The sequence below is a fragment of the Callorhinchus milii genome, unplaced genomic scaffold, assembly GCF_018977255.1.
Source record: "Callorhinchus milii isolate IMCB2004 unplaced genomic scaffold, IMCB_Cmil_1.0 Scaffold4, whole genome shotgun sequence".
NCBI lineage: Eukaryota > Metazoa > Chordata > Chondrichthyes > Chimaeriformes > Callorhinchidae > Callorhinchus > Callorhinchus milii.
Genome location: NW_024704745.1, coordinates 66,605,967 through 66,621,687, shown reverse-complemented (window position 1 = coordinate 66,621,687; position 15,721 = coordinate 66,605,967). Strand labels below are relative to the sequence as shown.

General features: G+C 39.9%; 1 protein-coding gene across 1 annotated transcript in view; it reads left to right on the top strand.

Moving 5' to 3' along the window:
* xpo4 (exportin 4) overlaps window positions 1-15,721 on the top strand; it is a 75,680-nt gene that overhangs the window by 52,514 nt on the left and 7,445 nt on the right. The window contains exons 10-20 of the mRNA XM_042334188.1: window positions 231-407; window positions 4,600-4,742; window positions 5,821-5,966; window positions 6,262-6,439; window positions 7,135-7,294; window positions 8,154-8,323; window positions 9,041-9,215; window positions 10,259-10,552; window positions 12,388-12,568; window positions 14,566-14,684; window positions 15,296-15,426. Of these exons, the coding sequence (XP_042190122.1) occupies window positions 231-407; window positions 4,600-4,742; window positions 5,821-5,966; window positions 6,262-6,439; window positions 7,135-7,294; window positions 8,154-8,323; window positions 9,041-9,215; window positions 10,259-10,552; window positions 12,388-12,568; window positions 14,566-14,684; window positions 15,296-15,426 (1,874 nt within the window). The remainder of the gene's footprint in view (window positions 1-230; window positions 408-4,599; window positions 4,743-5,820; window positions 5,967-6,261; window positions 6,440-7,134; window positions 7,295-8,153; window positions 8,324-9,040; window positions 9,216-10,258; window positions 10,553-12,387; window positions 12,569-14,565; window positions 14,685-15,295; window positions 15,427-15,721) is intronic.

The following is a 15,721-nucleotide window of genomic DNA, read 5'->3' as shown; positions in this document are numbered from 1 at the left end:
ACTTGGAAACTTTCACATAATTGTACCCTATAAAATACAAGTTCTTTTTTAGAACGACGATGCCAAAGACATTTTAAGTTATCTATTTTGAATCTATAATGTACTCTGTTCGTTTTGAGCTTAATGCTTTCATTCCCTGACCACATTAAATATTTCTTTCTATATTTATTTTGGTAAGTGACTACATAGAATGGAAAGTATGACATCTATATGAATGTGTTTCTTTGTAGCTGGACAAGGATGACATGGTGTACATGGAAGCATATGATAAACTCCTGGAGTCCTGGCTTACACTTGTGCAAGATAACAAACACTTTCATAAAGGGTTTTTCACTCAACATGCTGTACAAGTTTTTAATTCCTACATTCAGTGCCATCTCGCTGCACCAGAGGGCACCAGAAACATGGTGAGTTTTTCTTAGATTCAATTAAGTTTGTTTTTGTCCCTTCAGCCTTCAATTGTTGAAGTAAGTGGTTATCAATAAGTGGTTATCAAGTACAAAGTCACCCGATTATAATGTGTGTCCTAGTTTAACACGGATCTGCTTATATACTGTGTACCAACACTACACATGAAGCACTGTATACTTTTGCCTTCCAGCACTGAAGGTGCTCAGGAAGTAATGTTAATGGTGATCTGACAGCCCTAGAGGCATTTTTTTAGTGCATCTTGTTGTAATGTGGGATCAGATTTCATGGAACCAAACCACTACATTATAACGGTGCCACCCTTTTTTTTTAAATACGTATTTGTGTAGTCCTGTAGCTCAGTGGTTAGAGCACTCGCCTTGCAAACGAGACACCTGGGTTCAATTCCAGGCAGGGCGAAACCTTGGGCAAGTTTCCATACTCCACACGCCTAATAATAATCCCTCCAAAACGAAAAACAATAATAAAATTGGTCATTTTCAATCTACAATTGTTTGTGGGACATTGCTGTGCGCAATTGGCTGCCGCGTTCGCCCACACATATACAGTCAATTCACTTTACAGTGTGTTCTGTGAAACGCTTTGGGACGTCCTCCCGACGTGAAAAGCGCTATATCAAATGCAAGGATTATTATTATTGTGTACCTGTTTTGTTCCTATCTTTACTAACGCTATTTGCCTCTCAGAGCAGTCCAATTCTGTTTGTTTAAGGGATTAAGGGATTACTCCTTGGTGGATCAATTTGCACCAGCTACAAAATGATGTGCAGACACCACCTCCTGGTTTGGGCAGCCAGGTTCCAGTGCTTTCACTTTTGGATCACACTGAATAAGTCAGACTAATACTACATTTGTTCCAAATTTATGTAAATTTTGATTCAGTTCTTCCTATTTTCTGTCATTTAAAAAAAAAGTTTGAAAAAGTTGTTATAAATTAGTCTGTGTATCAGGTTAGGGAGGAGAAAATTGGCCCGTACTCTGTGGTGACTCCTGCTGGACATTGCCTGTGTGTGGAAACTGGATGAGTGCAGGAATGGGCTTGGCTCAGATACCGCCTCCCCTGGAATCAAACAGGCTGTTGATACTCACTGTCACAGCTCACTGATGATCATTTGAGTAAAGTACTAGAAGGTTTCTTACACCTAGTGCAAGAAAAAAGAAGTTAAAACTACCTCCAGGAGACTAGAAATTTGATAATTGCAGCTTTATGATCTTGTCATAATTCAGGTAAAACTCCAGAAAGCTTAAGTCATGAGATGTGACTTTATCATTGAGAACTCTACTTGTTTTTGTAAGTTTTATTGTATTTAAAACTAATTTGTGAACATGCTGCTTAGTTTCTGCCACTTTCTTTTCAAACCAAGTGTTTAGCTCTGAATAACTCTGAACACAATACTTGACTTCAAAACTTACTCATAATTTATTTCAGTCGATTGGAAATGTTACATTGCCTTCAAACACAGTACAAACACCAGAGAAATTCAGCTTTTAATGCCAGTGCGGTTTATAAATATCAAATCGATGCATTTCCATAGCCTTGATCATGCAGGGGATTTAGTTTGCTTTGATAACATTCTAATTTACATTATCCTCTAAAGTGAAGATTATCTTGAGTGTGAAAGGAATATCTCCAGTCCCACAAAGGATTTGTGCCATGTGTTACAACAGTCTCCCTTTAAGCATGTTCAAAAGAAAGCTTTCTGGCTATAAGACATTTGTGTAATTCAATATTATTTATGTAGTTGCTAGAATAGACCTATACATATTGAAAATATGGTTTCAATGAGATGTTTAATTTACAAAAAAATTCTTTGAAGGGTTTTAAATCCCAAGCTGGTCTGATCAATCAGATTCCTGGATGGAAGAATGTCTGGGTCATTGCTGGGTATGAGTTATTTTTTGCACAGGGTGTTCACTGGATTGCTTGCATTCCTTTCACGTTTGTGAAACTGATATTCGCATTCTATTCAGTCCTTCCACGTTGAAATAATTTACCGTGCATTTTATCAACTGTAATTGTGTGTCCAGTCCAGTGCAAACCCTTGACTGTCCAGCACCTTGGGACGTGCTCCTGATGTGAAAGGTGCAATATAAATGCATTTTGTTGTTTTTTTTCATTTGGGGGGTGAAACCTGCAGTAATTACTATGAGAGAATTATCTGTAACTTTTGAATTTTCATCTTGAATCTTGAATACAGGCTGACGTTGCAGCAGTTATCATCACAACAAAAAAAAAGAATTAATTACTACAAAGGTGTATAGGATATTTTATGACGAGTATATTTTTCCCAGAACTGAGGCTGACATGATGGATATTACACGATGGCAACTTTTAGCCTCAAAATCATTTTTCTGTGCTAGCCATGATATTCAATTTCTGCAATAGGAAAGTTTAAATATTTAATTCTTTTGATTTGCTCATTTTGATGAAAAGTGTTATATGGGAGGACGGTGCCTTAATAATATATCTTTTCTGTTTGTTTTTTTCCAGCAATACTTACTACCACATGGAAGGTCACTGCATGTTGTATTTAAATAAATCCATCCACGACTGGTTTTGATAGCTCTGTGATTTGATTCTGAGTTGATATATGAAACATTAAGTGGGCTTGTTATTTTATCAGTAACAAACGAGTTGTAGACTGAATACACTGAGTATAGTAATAGTAGTTACCATCTGAAAACTGCATCATTTGTTGCACAACAACCTCTTGGTAACCTCCTGCCCAAGTGTATGTTTAGCATTCTACATGTTAAGGTTCCTACCTCCTTGGTGACTAATTTGCCGTTACTAATTTCTTCCTGTAAGATTATAGAACACATGATTACATTTCGCGTGATTTTTTGAAAAAAGACAGATGTAAAATTAATACCTCTTTGAAAGTGCATCAGGTGGTGCTGTGTGCACCATCTATGCACCCACGAATGCACATGTTTGATGGTAATTACACTCAATGTCTGTTGCTGACTATGTAATTGCTTACAGTTGCATGTGTCTGGTATGCATAAATGTCAAGCTAATAGCACTGGGGAGTCAGACAATGAAGCTGTTCTGCTGATTCCCAGACTCTTGCTCTGTCGGTATTATATGTGTGGTGTTTCCAATTGATTGGCTGAATATATAATGTGGTCTGAAATTCCAGTACAATATTGAGAATTGCTGCATTGTGTGAGGTGTCATCCTTCTCATGAGATGTTAAATCAAGTCTGTTTTGGTGCTTCAGGTTGAAGCTAAAAATTCCATGGCACTATAGTTATAACACAGTGGTGTATTGTGTAACATGCTTTGCTATGGCATAAATTCACTTAAAAAAAATTCAGTGTAGACCCCATTCACTGTACATACATGCAGCAGGCTTGCAGGCTTCTCATGCGCTGCAGGCTTTCAAAATGGACAACTTCTGATTCGGTTGGTCAGTGTCACTTCCTGTTTTGCAAAGAAAAATACGTTGGCGGTGACTTAATAACTGCATGCGCTCAGTTAGCTTGGATGCTTCCTGTCGCAAGGTTTTTACTCTAAAATGGCGGACTTACAGAACGTCAGGCGACCATTAATATTACTTTCTGCTTTGCGAACAAACAGAACCAGGAAATACAGTAGTCTGGGCAATGACCTGAAAATTGGCTGTGTTTTTTTTTAGTGCCTGCCCACAGGGTGCGAGTGCCAATACAGTGTTGAACTCTGATTCAGGAAAGTCCCCAGTTCCCAATCTGTGACAAATTAGTTTATCAGATGAGGTGACTGCAGGACTCTTGGCTTGAGTAATCTGGATTAGGGAGGGGGGAATCCACCAGGGTTGACAACCAGTGATCGCTAGTGGTGTAATCTCAACTATGCAGTATGGAGATGTGTTAAAAGTAGTAAGAGCGCAATGAATGGATTCACTGAGAATTAATCTGTTCACAGCACTTTCCTCACACATCCTAGGAGCTTTGCTAGAGGAACAGGTATAGGTCACACACGTGCTCTTCTGGTCTAGGAATATTTTGTGGTTCAAAGGGCACGAAAAGACTTGACATTGATGATGGATCTGGTGTAATTGCTGAAACAAATCAAAAATTACATTTTAATTACACAGCATTGCCACCGAACTGTGATTTGGCAAAGCTTTATGTCTGAGATTCCATTGAATGGCAAATGCCTTACTGTTTTGTCCTTTCTCTTACCTAGACTGCCAATGGTGTAGCATCACGCGATGAGGAAGAAATCAATGAATTGCAGGAAGATGACCGAGACATGTTCTCAGACCAATTAGCTAGTATAGGCATGCTAGGGAGAATAGCAGCAGACCACTGCATACCTCTTCTAATAAGGTGAGTGTCTGATTTATCTTTAGAAGAATTTAATTGAGTTTGATGTTCTTCAATGATGGTCAATTTTCACCACCATAATTGATATTATAGTCATATCTTTAGAAGTTCAGAAATTGGGAGCAATTCTTAGTGGGTAAGAATAAACCCAAATTGAATAAACCCAAATTACTCTACATTGTTTCTGTTCGTATAATATACGCATTAGAGCCTTATTTATAAAGGCTGACTCCTCAAGTGCCTATAGTCGATCTCTTCTTACCCTGTTCTGTAGTCCAACATTTTTTTATTGGAAAGCACTTTGGATACATTTTACATGAAACCTGCAATGTAAAATGCATGTTCTTGAAGATGATCATTATTCTTGGAACTGCTGTAGCTCCTCAACGTAGGTTAAAAGACTGAAAGCAGTAGTATATTGAACTAAATTATAATGTAAATACTTTTCTTAATTTGGTGTTTGAAACTTTAATCCAGTGGATTTGACTTTAAAATTCTCATTCTAACTTTCAAGCACCTTCATGCCATTTGCTCCACCCTATCTCTATGATCTCCAGAGGTTCTACTCGCTCACACACTTCTTCCCCTCTGCTAACTCATGTTTGCTTTACACCTTCCACCCAGCCATCAGTGGGCTAGCGATCCACATTTATCCCTGCTCTCTGGAACTTTCAAAACCCATCTAAAACCCTTTTTCTTTCACTACATCTTTGGCCTCCTCAATCTTACCTCCCCCATCACCCTCTCAGGCTTCCACTTTGTGTTTGTGAAGCCCTTTGAGATATTTTCCTATGTGAAAGCTGCTTTATAAGTGCAAGGTTTTACTTGTCGGAGATTGAGAAAGAATGGTAACTATTAATTTCTAATATGAAAATTATGTGTCAGAAATCAATTTCTTGTTTATCTCTGTGTCATGCATAAGGAACAAAATCAATCTCTGAACACGGAGTGAAGAAATCACATTTTTCAGGGATTATAACCCAATAGCACTTCACTACCCTTTGTGAAGTCCCTATCCTATATAAACGCAAGTTGTTGTTGATCGTAAACTGATTTTTTTTCCACCCACTCTCTGATGCAGTTTATTAGAAGATCGAGTAACACAACTTCATGGCCAGTTACAGCGACAACAGCAGCACTTCCTGTCGTCACCAGGTCCAGCGTCATTAGATAATAAAGTACTAGATGATCTGTATGAGGATATTCACTGGTTGCTTTTAGTCACAGGTGGGATTCACTTTTCTCAGTTTAGTAACAACATATAGTATTCGATAAACTTCTGTATGGAACCAACACTGATGGTTTACATGTTTCTAAAGAACGCTACCCTTATATACACTAAATTGTTTTAATTAATTTTGAATATTCTGTTTAAATTGGTGTAGTGTATAAAGGTTTGATGCACAGCTGCCAAAAAAAGTCGAAGCAGATGCTGACTGGAGTTCAGTACTCATTTTACACAATTCTAGATTTCTGGACTAATGTGGAAACTAAAATAAAATCTTTGTGTTGATTTTGCTAGGCTACCTCTTAGCTGATGATACTCAGGGAGAGACTCCTCTCATACCTTCAGAAATAATGGAGTATTCCATTAAGCATGCGAGTGAAGTGGACATTAACACAACACTTCAGATTCTGGGCTCTCCAGGGGAGAAGGCCTCCTCAATCCCAGGATGCAACCAAACTGATTCTGTGATTAGGTGAGTGTAATGAAGCTGCTATGTTAGCCTTCCTTTTCTTTTCTTTCCTTTCCTTCCTTTCTTTCTTTCTTTCTTTCTTTCTTTCCTTCCTTCCTTTCTTCCTTCCTTCTTTCTTTCTTTCTTTCTTTCTTTCTTTCTTTCTTTCTTTCTTTCTTTCTTTCTTTCTTTCTTTCTTTCTTTCTTTCTTTCTTTCTTTCTTTCTTTCTTTCTTTCTTTCTTTCTTTCTTTCTTTCTTTCTTTCTTTCCTTCCTTCCTTCCTTCCTTTCCTTCCTTTTTTTTTGGGTGGTGGAGAAAACTAATTTAGGGGTTAGAGTTCCTGTGTGAGTCTATTAAGACAGAGGGGAAGACTTAGAGTAATTGATAGCAGGGTGTGGACAGGATTAGAGCGTACTTTGATTTTACCACGGTTCAGTGTTGATGTTCACTGTCAAGACCTGCGCTTGAAGAGTGCCTCTGGGATATGAGGGTTGCCTTTGTCACAAGCCAGTTTTTTGTTCATTTAGTCATAGTTCAGCAAGAGTTAGTGTCTTCAGGAGAGCAGGGGTTTGAAAGAGAATGCTGCAAAATAAATACTGTACATAGAAATCTCAAGTACATTATGAATGTTCTGTTATAATTTAAAACTTTTCAGAAAATCTTTGCAATTACTGTATCTGAAACCATCTTTCAAACTGACCTAAAGTGCTTTATTCTAGGTTGTTATCTGCTGTTCTTAGAGCTTCAGAAGTTGAATCGCGAGCCATAAGGGCACACTTGACAGAACTTCTTAGCCCACAAATGGGGAAGGATATTATGTGGTTCCTGAAACGATGGGCAAAGACTTACTTACTAGTAGATGAAAAGCTTTATGACCAGGTACAAGATAATTTTTCCCTTCCTCTTCAATACTGTAAATGCATTTGGCTTTTCAAATCCTGGTTTCATACTTTTATTGACTGTTGCTCATGTGAAGCTTTGAATGTTATGCAGATTCTTATTTAGATCTGTTTTACACAGTGCGCAAGTAGGTTGTGTTTGTTTTGTTTGGTTTTATGTGCATTCTGTTTCGTAGACCTCTCATAACAATTCTTTATTAATATCTGTATCCAAAATAGGATTCAAATTATATCTGGTGGTCAATACTTTTCCTTATTAACTTCAGTTTGAATGTTGACCCTGGTGCAGTTCGCTATATTTTTTACTTGTGTGTTTTCAGTAGAGAGATGTCTGATGGATTTCTGCAATTGGATATTGAATGCCACAGTAATCACTGCATGGATAAAAGCCTAATACTAAACGTATCAGTGACTTTACATTCTTTCCAAAGGATTTAGGGAAAAGGCAGGAAAATGGGACTAAACAGACATATTTGTACTTTTATGGTGCAGTGGATGTAGAGAACAATTTGGGGATGAATAGTCAAAACGTGAAGTCATTGGTATGCATATAACACCAGACCAAAGTGTTTCATAACTTATACCAGAACAGCGGAGTGAAAAAATGCAAGCACACTAAACAAAAGTACAGAATTTATAAAGGCATTTAAAATATACGTCTTTTGAGAGGTAACCATGTTCAGAGGCAGGAAAAAGCAACAAAAAATTAAATTCCAGCCCAATAGACTGACCTTGGGTCTGTATTTGAGGGTTTTCCAGAGGTTTTTTTTTGTAACCTTACCTAAGAGCTTAAAAAAAGCACTGGTACTAATGTTAAAAAATATATCCTCTTTCCTCAGATAAGTTTACCTTTAAGTACGGCATTTGGTACAGATACCGAAGGTGCTCAGTGGATTGTGGGGTATCTTTTAGAAAAAGTTATCAGTAATTTGTCGGTGTGGATTTCGGAACAAGACTTGGCCAATGACACAGTTCAACTGCTTGTAACACTGGTAGAGAGGAGGGAAAGGTGAGTATCCTTCCTGATTGGGAGCTTGGCAAGATTGGAGCTAGGGAGGCCAATGAGGAGGGCATTGGAGCACTCTACTCCAAGTCACTTGGCATCAATGAGAATTTCAACAGCAGAGGAGATGAAGTAAAGACATAAATGGGCAATGCTCCAAAGATGGAAAATAATAGTCTTAGCAAGGGACTGGATGTGTGGTATGAAAGACAGCTGGGAATTGAGCTAAACACCATATCTATATTCTACCTGCTCCTCCAACTCCATGCTGTGTTGCTTGCTCCCCACTCTCCTTGCTCTACCATTGAAGGCTGAGCCTGCAGCCACTAAGTTTCTATCCTCTGGAACTCCCATCCAAAACCACTTTACCTGGCATCAATGGCCTCTCTCCCTATCTTCAAAAACCTCCCAGAAATGCATCTAGTCAACTAACATCTTAAATTACTATTACTTAATTTTCTTTTTTATTATTGTACCTGATATATGCTGAAGAATGGCCTTTGCATCACACGCAAGCCAATGCAAGTTGTTATGGATGTAGCTGTAATCCTGTAACAGCCAATGTTGTCATGAGTGTTATTTCCTAGTATTCGTCTTGTCAATCATTTAACTGAGTTATTTAATGTTAAATATGGTCGTATAATTGCAGCACAATGTCAGTCAGTGGAGTAATTGTTTATGCAGATTTTATGGAACTTTTAATTGATAACCATTTTGTTTTAGGGCCAATTTAGTAATAAAATGCGAAAGTTGGTGGAATTTGGCAAAACAATACGCAAGTCGAAGTCCACCTTTGAACTACCTTCCCAGCACTGTACAACGAACACTAATGAAAGCCCTGGTTTTAGCAGGGTTTGCTCATGTCGACACAGAAACCAAACAGCAGTATTGGACAGAGGTGAGAATTCAGATGTGAATTTAAATGGATATTTTGTTAACTCTCATTAAGCATAACTTATATTTTTAAAAAGATATCTTCTGTTTGAAGCTATGTCGTAGTATAATTTAGTGCAGGGTGATCCAACCTTTTGGCTGCTGAGGGCTGGATGCCCTACTTGAGAAATGTCCACAGGCCACAACAGCAATATTTTTGTGTTTCCCTTCCAGAAATATAATATAACATTTACCTATGGAGAGAGCTGGTGGGTCAGATGAAATGGAAAATGGGTGGGGGCAGGTGAAATGGAGGGTGGGTGGGGGCAGATGAGATGGAGGGGGGGAGGGCGGGTAGATGAAATGGACGGTGGGTGGGGGCAGATGAAATGGGCAGGGTGGCAGATGAAATTGGACCGCAGCTCGCCAGTTGGACCACCCTGATTTAGCGCACTGTAAACTGGCCAATGATGTTTGAGCAGTTTTTTTTTAAAAAAATTGAGAAATAACTTAGTTATTCAGTATAAAGCAAATGAAAATATCGATGCTTTTAAGACTACCCCAGGTAAGTTAATGACCTACCATATTGTTATGTACATAATATATAATTTCCCCCAGAAATGTCTTACAGGTTTGTATTACACACAGCGGGAACAATATTACACACACCATGCACTTGTGCAAATTACACACATGTGTAATGTAATCCTTCCCAGCAACCAGGTGATACAGAGACCCAGGGTCTTAATATTAATCCTTGCACTTGGTATAGTGCCTTTCACGTCAGAAGAACATCCCAAAGCGCTTCATAAGATTTACTGTGAAGTGGAGTGGCTGTGTGTTTGTGGGCGGACACTTGTATCATTTGTAGGTTTGAAATCTCAGCCCTTGTTGCTTGGCATAATGGTTGAAGCAAAATAAATTTCAGATCCATTTACAAATTTTACTCCTGAAATTCCAGCCTGGCTCCTGCTTCGTCTAATATCATCCTAAAATGAAAAATGCTTGATAATGCTGCCACACTTTCTTTAAGTTTTTTTAAAAAATTTTGTTTTGAAATCTCCTTAGGTTCTCCAGCCACTCCAACAACGATTTCTCAATGTTATAAACCAAGAAAACTTTCAACAGATCTGCCAGGAAGAAGAGGTGAAACAGGAGGTCATCGCCACACTGGAGGCACTTTGTGGTATAGCTGAAGCAACACAGATAGACAATGTGGTCATTCTCTTCACCTTTTTAATGGACTTTCTCAATAACTGCATTGGCTTAATGGAAATCTACAAGAATACGCCTGATACTGTTAACTTGATAATAGAAGTTTTTGTCGAGGTTGCACATAAACAGATATGCTATCTTGGAGAGGTAAGTAAAACATATCCAAGCTGCTCTCTTCCTCTTCATACATTAGTTTTTTTGTATGGGAAAACACGAAGATAGTTCATAATTTATAAATAGTGGAAACTGTTGTCCCTTATCAATTGTGCATTAAGTGTTTTAATTAATTTTATTAATCATGAAGTGACAATTTCCAGCGCTATAGATCAAAGTCTTGGCTCATGTTAAAATCTCATCTGAATGAGATGAGGACGCAAGTTCTTTGTCCTCCAGTCTTCACTTTTTGTTCTCTCCCCTTCCAGCTGTGAAGGAAATATACGCTACATTTCAATTATAGCATCCTCCACACAATGTAATATTGAGGATCCGTTATGGTACCAAATCATTGGGAACCCCCCCCCCACCAAAAAAAAAAGCAGCCTCCCTTTTAAAGAATTTCAGCATGACCCTGTCATGACCTTGGGCAATAACTTCCCAAATCTGCACATGGTGGATAAGACAGGGCTCTCTAATATCTCTTTAGTTTGGTTTTCTACAATGACAGAGAGAAAGAGAGAGTCACGCATCCACACACACCCATGGAGTTCCTTTCAAAGAATTATTCAGAAACTTTCTAGTACCAACAGGTAACAGTTGTATCTGGCCAATGGATGTGAAGTACTCCTGGTCCCATACAATCTCTGACCTTGACCCTTTCATTGAGGTATGACATCTCAGAATGTCAATAAGTTTGTTATTTTACCTGTATATTGAAGGGTATGTTGAAGACACAGAAAAAAGTCAAGAAAAAGAACAGAATAGATTTGAGATTCAGAGTGGTCTTCAGTCATGGTAGCTCACCGTTAGCTGCAATTGTTTTCTGCAAACCTGGTTCCCAGCTTAGACCTGAACCCCACATGGGCCTCAAGAAAGCTTTCTGATCCTTGCAAAGGAGGTAAATCTGAAATGTTGTTCCTGACATTGAATCCCAACGTTTATGGTTTTGACTCTTTTAGGACACTTCCAAGTGAAAAAGGGGACTCAAACATGGAAGAGAACTGTTGAAGGGAGCACATTTATTGAACTAGTAGAATTGTTTCAATAGTTCAACACTGGTATTTCAAAGTGCTCAATTTTGTCAGCTTTCAAAGAGTAGAAATTCTTCACTAACAATATTCTAGCTCATCCCCTGCTTCAAAAGTCATTCAAAGATTGCATCCCCTAGTTCACTAGGAAGTGCCCTAAAGACACTAATCCAATACCAGTAGTAGCCAATCTGTAGCCCACAGGCTGGAAGTAGCCCTTGGGGTCATCAAGAAGCCACCCCACCCCTGAACAGTCGCACAAATCTAGGTAAGTCTGGGTTCGATTGGTAGAGTGATTTCAGTTTTTTTGCTTGATTTATGCCATAAATCAAAAAATATTCAATCAAGAAAATGTATTTTGTAGACCAACCATGAAGGTTAGCCATCACTGCTCTAAACTAGAAATGTTGATGCTCGGTGTCAGGAACAATATCACAAACTTCCCTCCTATTTTTTTACCTATTGTTAACAGTGAATGGCCTTGGACATGTTTTTTTNCATTAGTATGAGTACATAGCTCCTCTGTGCTAGTACAGTGTAATTTCCTATTGTATTTGAAATTAATTTCCACAGGTAGGAGGCAATATGTCTAAAGTGTTTACCAGATGTATACCGTATTTGTAACCATTTCTTGTGTTTTTTAAATTAATTGTCAAGGCTTGTTGCAGGAAAGAGTTCACATTAAGGTTTGAAGCATTGCCTGATATGATCTAATATTGATCTGCTATTAAGGTTTGGTATAATATTAGGTGTTGAAATATTCCCCCGGCTGATCTAATATTGTTCCAACTTTTTCAGTCAAAAGCCATGAAATTGTATGAAGCTTGCTTGACGCTACTGCAGGTTTATTCTAAGAACAACTTGGGCAGGAAACGGGTTGACGTAACGGCAGAAGAAGATCAATACCAAGACCTTTTGCTTATAATGGAACTTTTAACGAACCTCCTATCAAAAGAGTTTATAGACTTCAGTGACACAGGTATGTACTGTAGCTGTTGATATTGACTATAGTAAAACTCACAAGTAGGATCAATCGGGACCATAACATATAATATGACGTGTGCAAAGTCCAAGTTTCAGGCAAACTGTAGAATCATAGAAAAGCCAATGTAATCAATAATATACACCTCGCAGTAGGTAAGTTGTGGTGCAGTGGTGTTTGTTTCCCACAATTCAATGCAGCCGGCTGGTAAGTACTAATGCTTCGATAGGTGAGGACCGTATTTCCCACGATTCAAGGCCTCCAGTAAGTGTGGGAGTAATGGAGGGTAGGGGAGTAGCTTTACGAGTTAGGAGGTGCGTAATATGAGTAGTGTAAAGAAATCTAAGTAGTGTTGATAGGAAATTGAATGGGACTCAAGACAGAAACCATACTCTTTGGCTCTCGTCAACGTCCAAAATCACATGGTTCTCACCTCCTCCAGCTACCCGACCTCCCCCTAAAACTCTCCGAACCCGTACCAACTTAGGCGTCAGGTTCGACCCCCAATTGTCCTTCCTCCCCCACATCGGGTCCCTCACCAGCACTGCTTTCTTCCACCCCTGACGCATCGTCCGTCTCCGCCAATACCTCACTCCAAAAGCTGCTGAAACCCTGGTCCATGCCTTTGTGACCTCTCGGCTGGACTATTCAAACGCCCTCCTCACCGGTCTCCCCTCCACGACCATTCACAAAATCCAGGTCATCCAAAACTCTGCTGCCCACATTCTTACCCGCACCAAACTCCGCTCCCCGATAACCCCAGTCCTTGCCAGACTGCACTAGCTGTCCCAGAGAGGATCGACTTCAAGATCCTCACTCTTGCCTTCAAATCCCTCCACTCCTCTGCACCCCCCTACCTCTCTGACCCCATCTCTCCTCACAACAGTACCCGTTGCCTTCGCTCCACCGGGTCTGGCCTCCTCCTTGTCCCCCGAATCCTCCACTCCACCCTTGGCGGCCGTGCATTCAGCCGCTATGCCCCAAGGCTCTGGAACTCCCTTCCTCACTCCCTGCGCCTCGCCCCCTCTCTTCCTATTTTCAGGTCTCAGCCGAAGATCTTTCTTTTCGACCGCGCTTTTGATCACCTTCCCAACCCTCCACCTGGCTCGGCCCCGGGATCCGTTACTGTGAAGTGCTTTTGAGACGCTGTGGCGGGCGCTATATAAATCCAAGTTGTTGTTGTTGACTCAGGTGAATGTACGACATGTGTTTATACAATTTATAAATATAATATTTATGCAAGTTTTACTGTAGTCGTGCCCAAGTCGCCCGGTTCCGCCACTGTCTCTCCCCTCAGGCCGCCGAAACCCTCATTCACACACTCATCACATCTAGGCTTGACTACGCCAACTCCCTGCTTGTCGGCCTTCCCAACTCTTCCTTCCACAAGCTGCAGATCATCCAGAACTCTGCAGCTCATGTCATCTCCCACACCAGGCTCCGTGACCTCATCACCTTCACCCTCGCCCGGCTCCACTGGCTCCCCATCCCCCCCGAGGATAGAGTTCAAAATCCTCGTCCTCGCCTTCAAGGCCCTCCGCGGCTTTGCCCCTCCCTAGCTCTGTGACCTGTTGACTCCATATCAACCTCTCTGCTCAGCAGGCTCTGGCCTGCTCCACGTCCCCGCTTGACCTGCTCCACCATCGGCGGTCGGGCTTTCTGCCCCCACACTCTGGAACTTCATCCCATATTCCCTTCATCTCATTTCCTCCCTTGCCTCCTTCAAGGCACATCTCAAACCCCTCCTCTTCGGCCACTCTGCTATCATCCCTGCCCTACAGCCGCTTCGATCCCCAACTCAGGTGCAAATCTCTGACTGTCCAGTGCCTTGGGACGTCTTCCCGACGTGAAAGGCTGTATAAATCTAATTTGTATTGTAAGTCCCCAGAGGGATGGTTCAATTCTGACATTCCGTTGCTTTTCTATTGTACGTTTGTTGTTTCGGTGACTGATGACTTAAAGATTTGTTTTTGTTTGAATTATTTCTTTGGCAGATGAAGTATTCCGTGGGCAGGAACCTGCACAGTCAGGGAACAAATCGGTGTCAGCTGCTGATGTGGTCCTTTATGGAGTTAATATTGTGCTACCATTAATGTCACAAGATTTGCTAAAGGTAAGAGGTGTATTGTGTATTGGTTGGACTTAGAATCACAGTAACTTCATCCTAAATACAGGATAACCAGACAAGGAATTTAGATAAGCTAAAAAAAATTCTATGATTTTTTTGGGAGGGGAAGAATAGTGGTATTAAAAAAAACTGGAAGGTCAGTGGGAAAATAATCTGGTCACATCTAATTCCTGTGTCTTGGGAAATAGAAATATCAGAGGATATAGCAAGAAGCTGGAGCGGGGGAATATAATGATATATAATTATATTAGAGTACACTGCATACTCGGTAAAGCCAATATATCCTTCTTAAGGTTTGGTGCACCAAACTGCACACAATACTTCAAATGAGTCTTGAGTGATTTAATATTAAATTGTGCTTCTTGTGTTGGGAGTTGTAAAGCATTGCTGAAGTCATGGAATGTCATTCCTCGTATGGGGGAGGAGGGAGAGAAAGGAATCCGTGACTCTGTTTGGGGGACCTTCCTGCTGCTGTAATATATGGAGCTTGCGTTCTTGTATTCTTGGTAAATGATCTTGTCTGCTCGTTTGTTGTGAAATGCCTTCTTACATCATGTGGAAATCAGTAAACATCTATCTTTTTTTTGCCTTGACAGTTTCCATCATTATGTAATCAATATTACAAATTAATTACCTTCATCTGTGAGATCTTTCCTGAGAAAATACCACAGCTTCCTGAAGATCTTTTTAAGAGTCTTATGTACTCTTTAGAACTTGGAATGACCTCGTATCCTTCCCACTGTGAGATTCTTAGTTCTGTAAATTTCAGCCCTATTATACAGTGTTTGCATTTTGTTGGGGCACAATTCCACATATGAGTATTTGAACAGCACAGTCATTGATATCTTTGCTCCTGACTATTGTTGATCCAATTTTATGCTGAGATTAAGGTGCCATAATGGATTCTTGTCTTCATTCCTGTGCAGAAATTCTCTGGGAAGTTTTTGACCTCAAATTTTGAGTTTTTTGCTGAGGTTCAATGAAATTGAGGGACTCGCCGACACTTTTGCTTGTCATTTTTT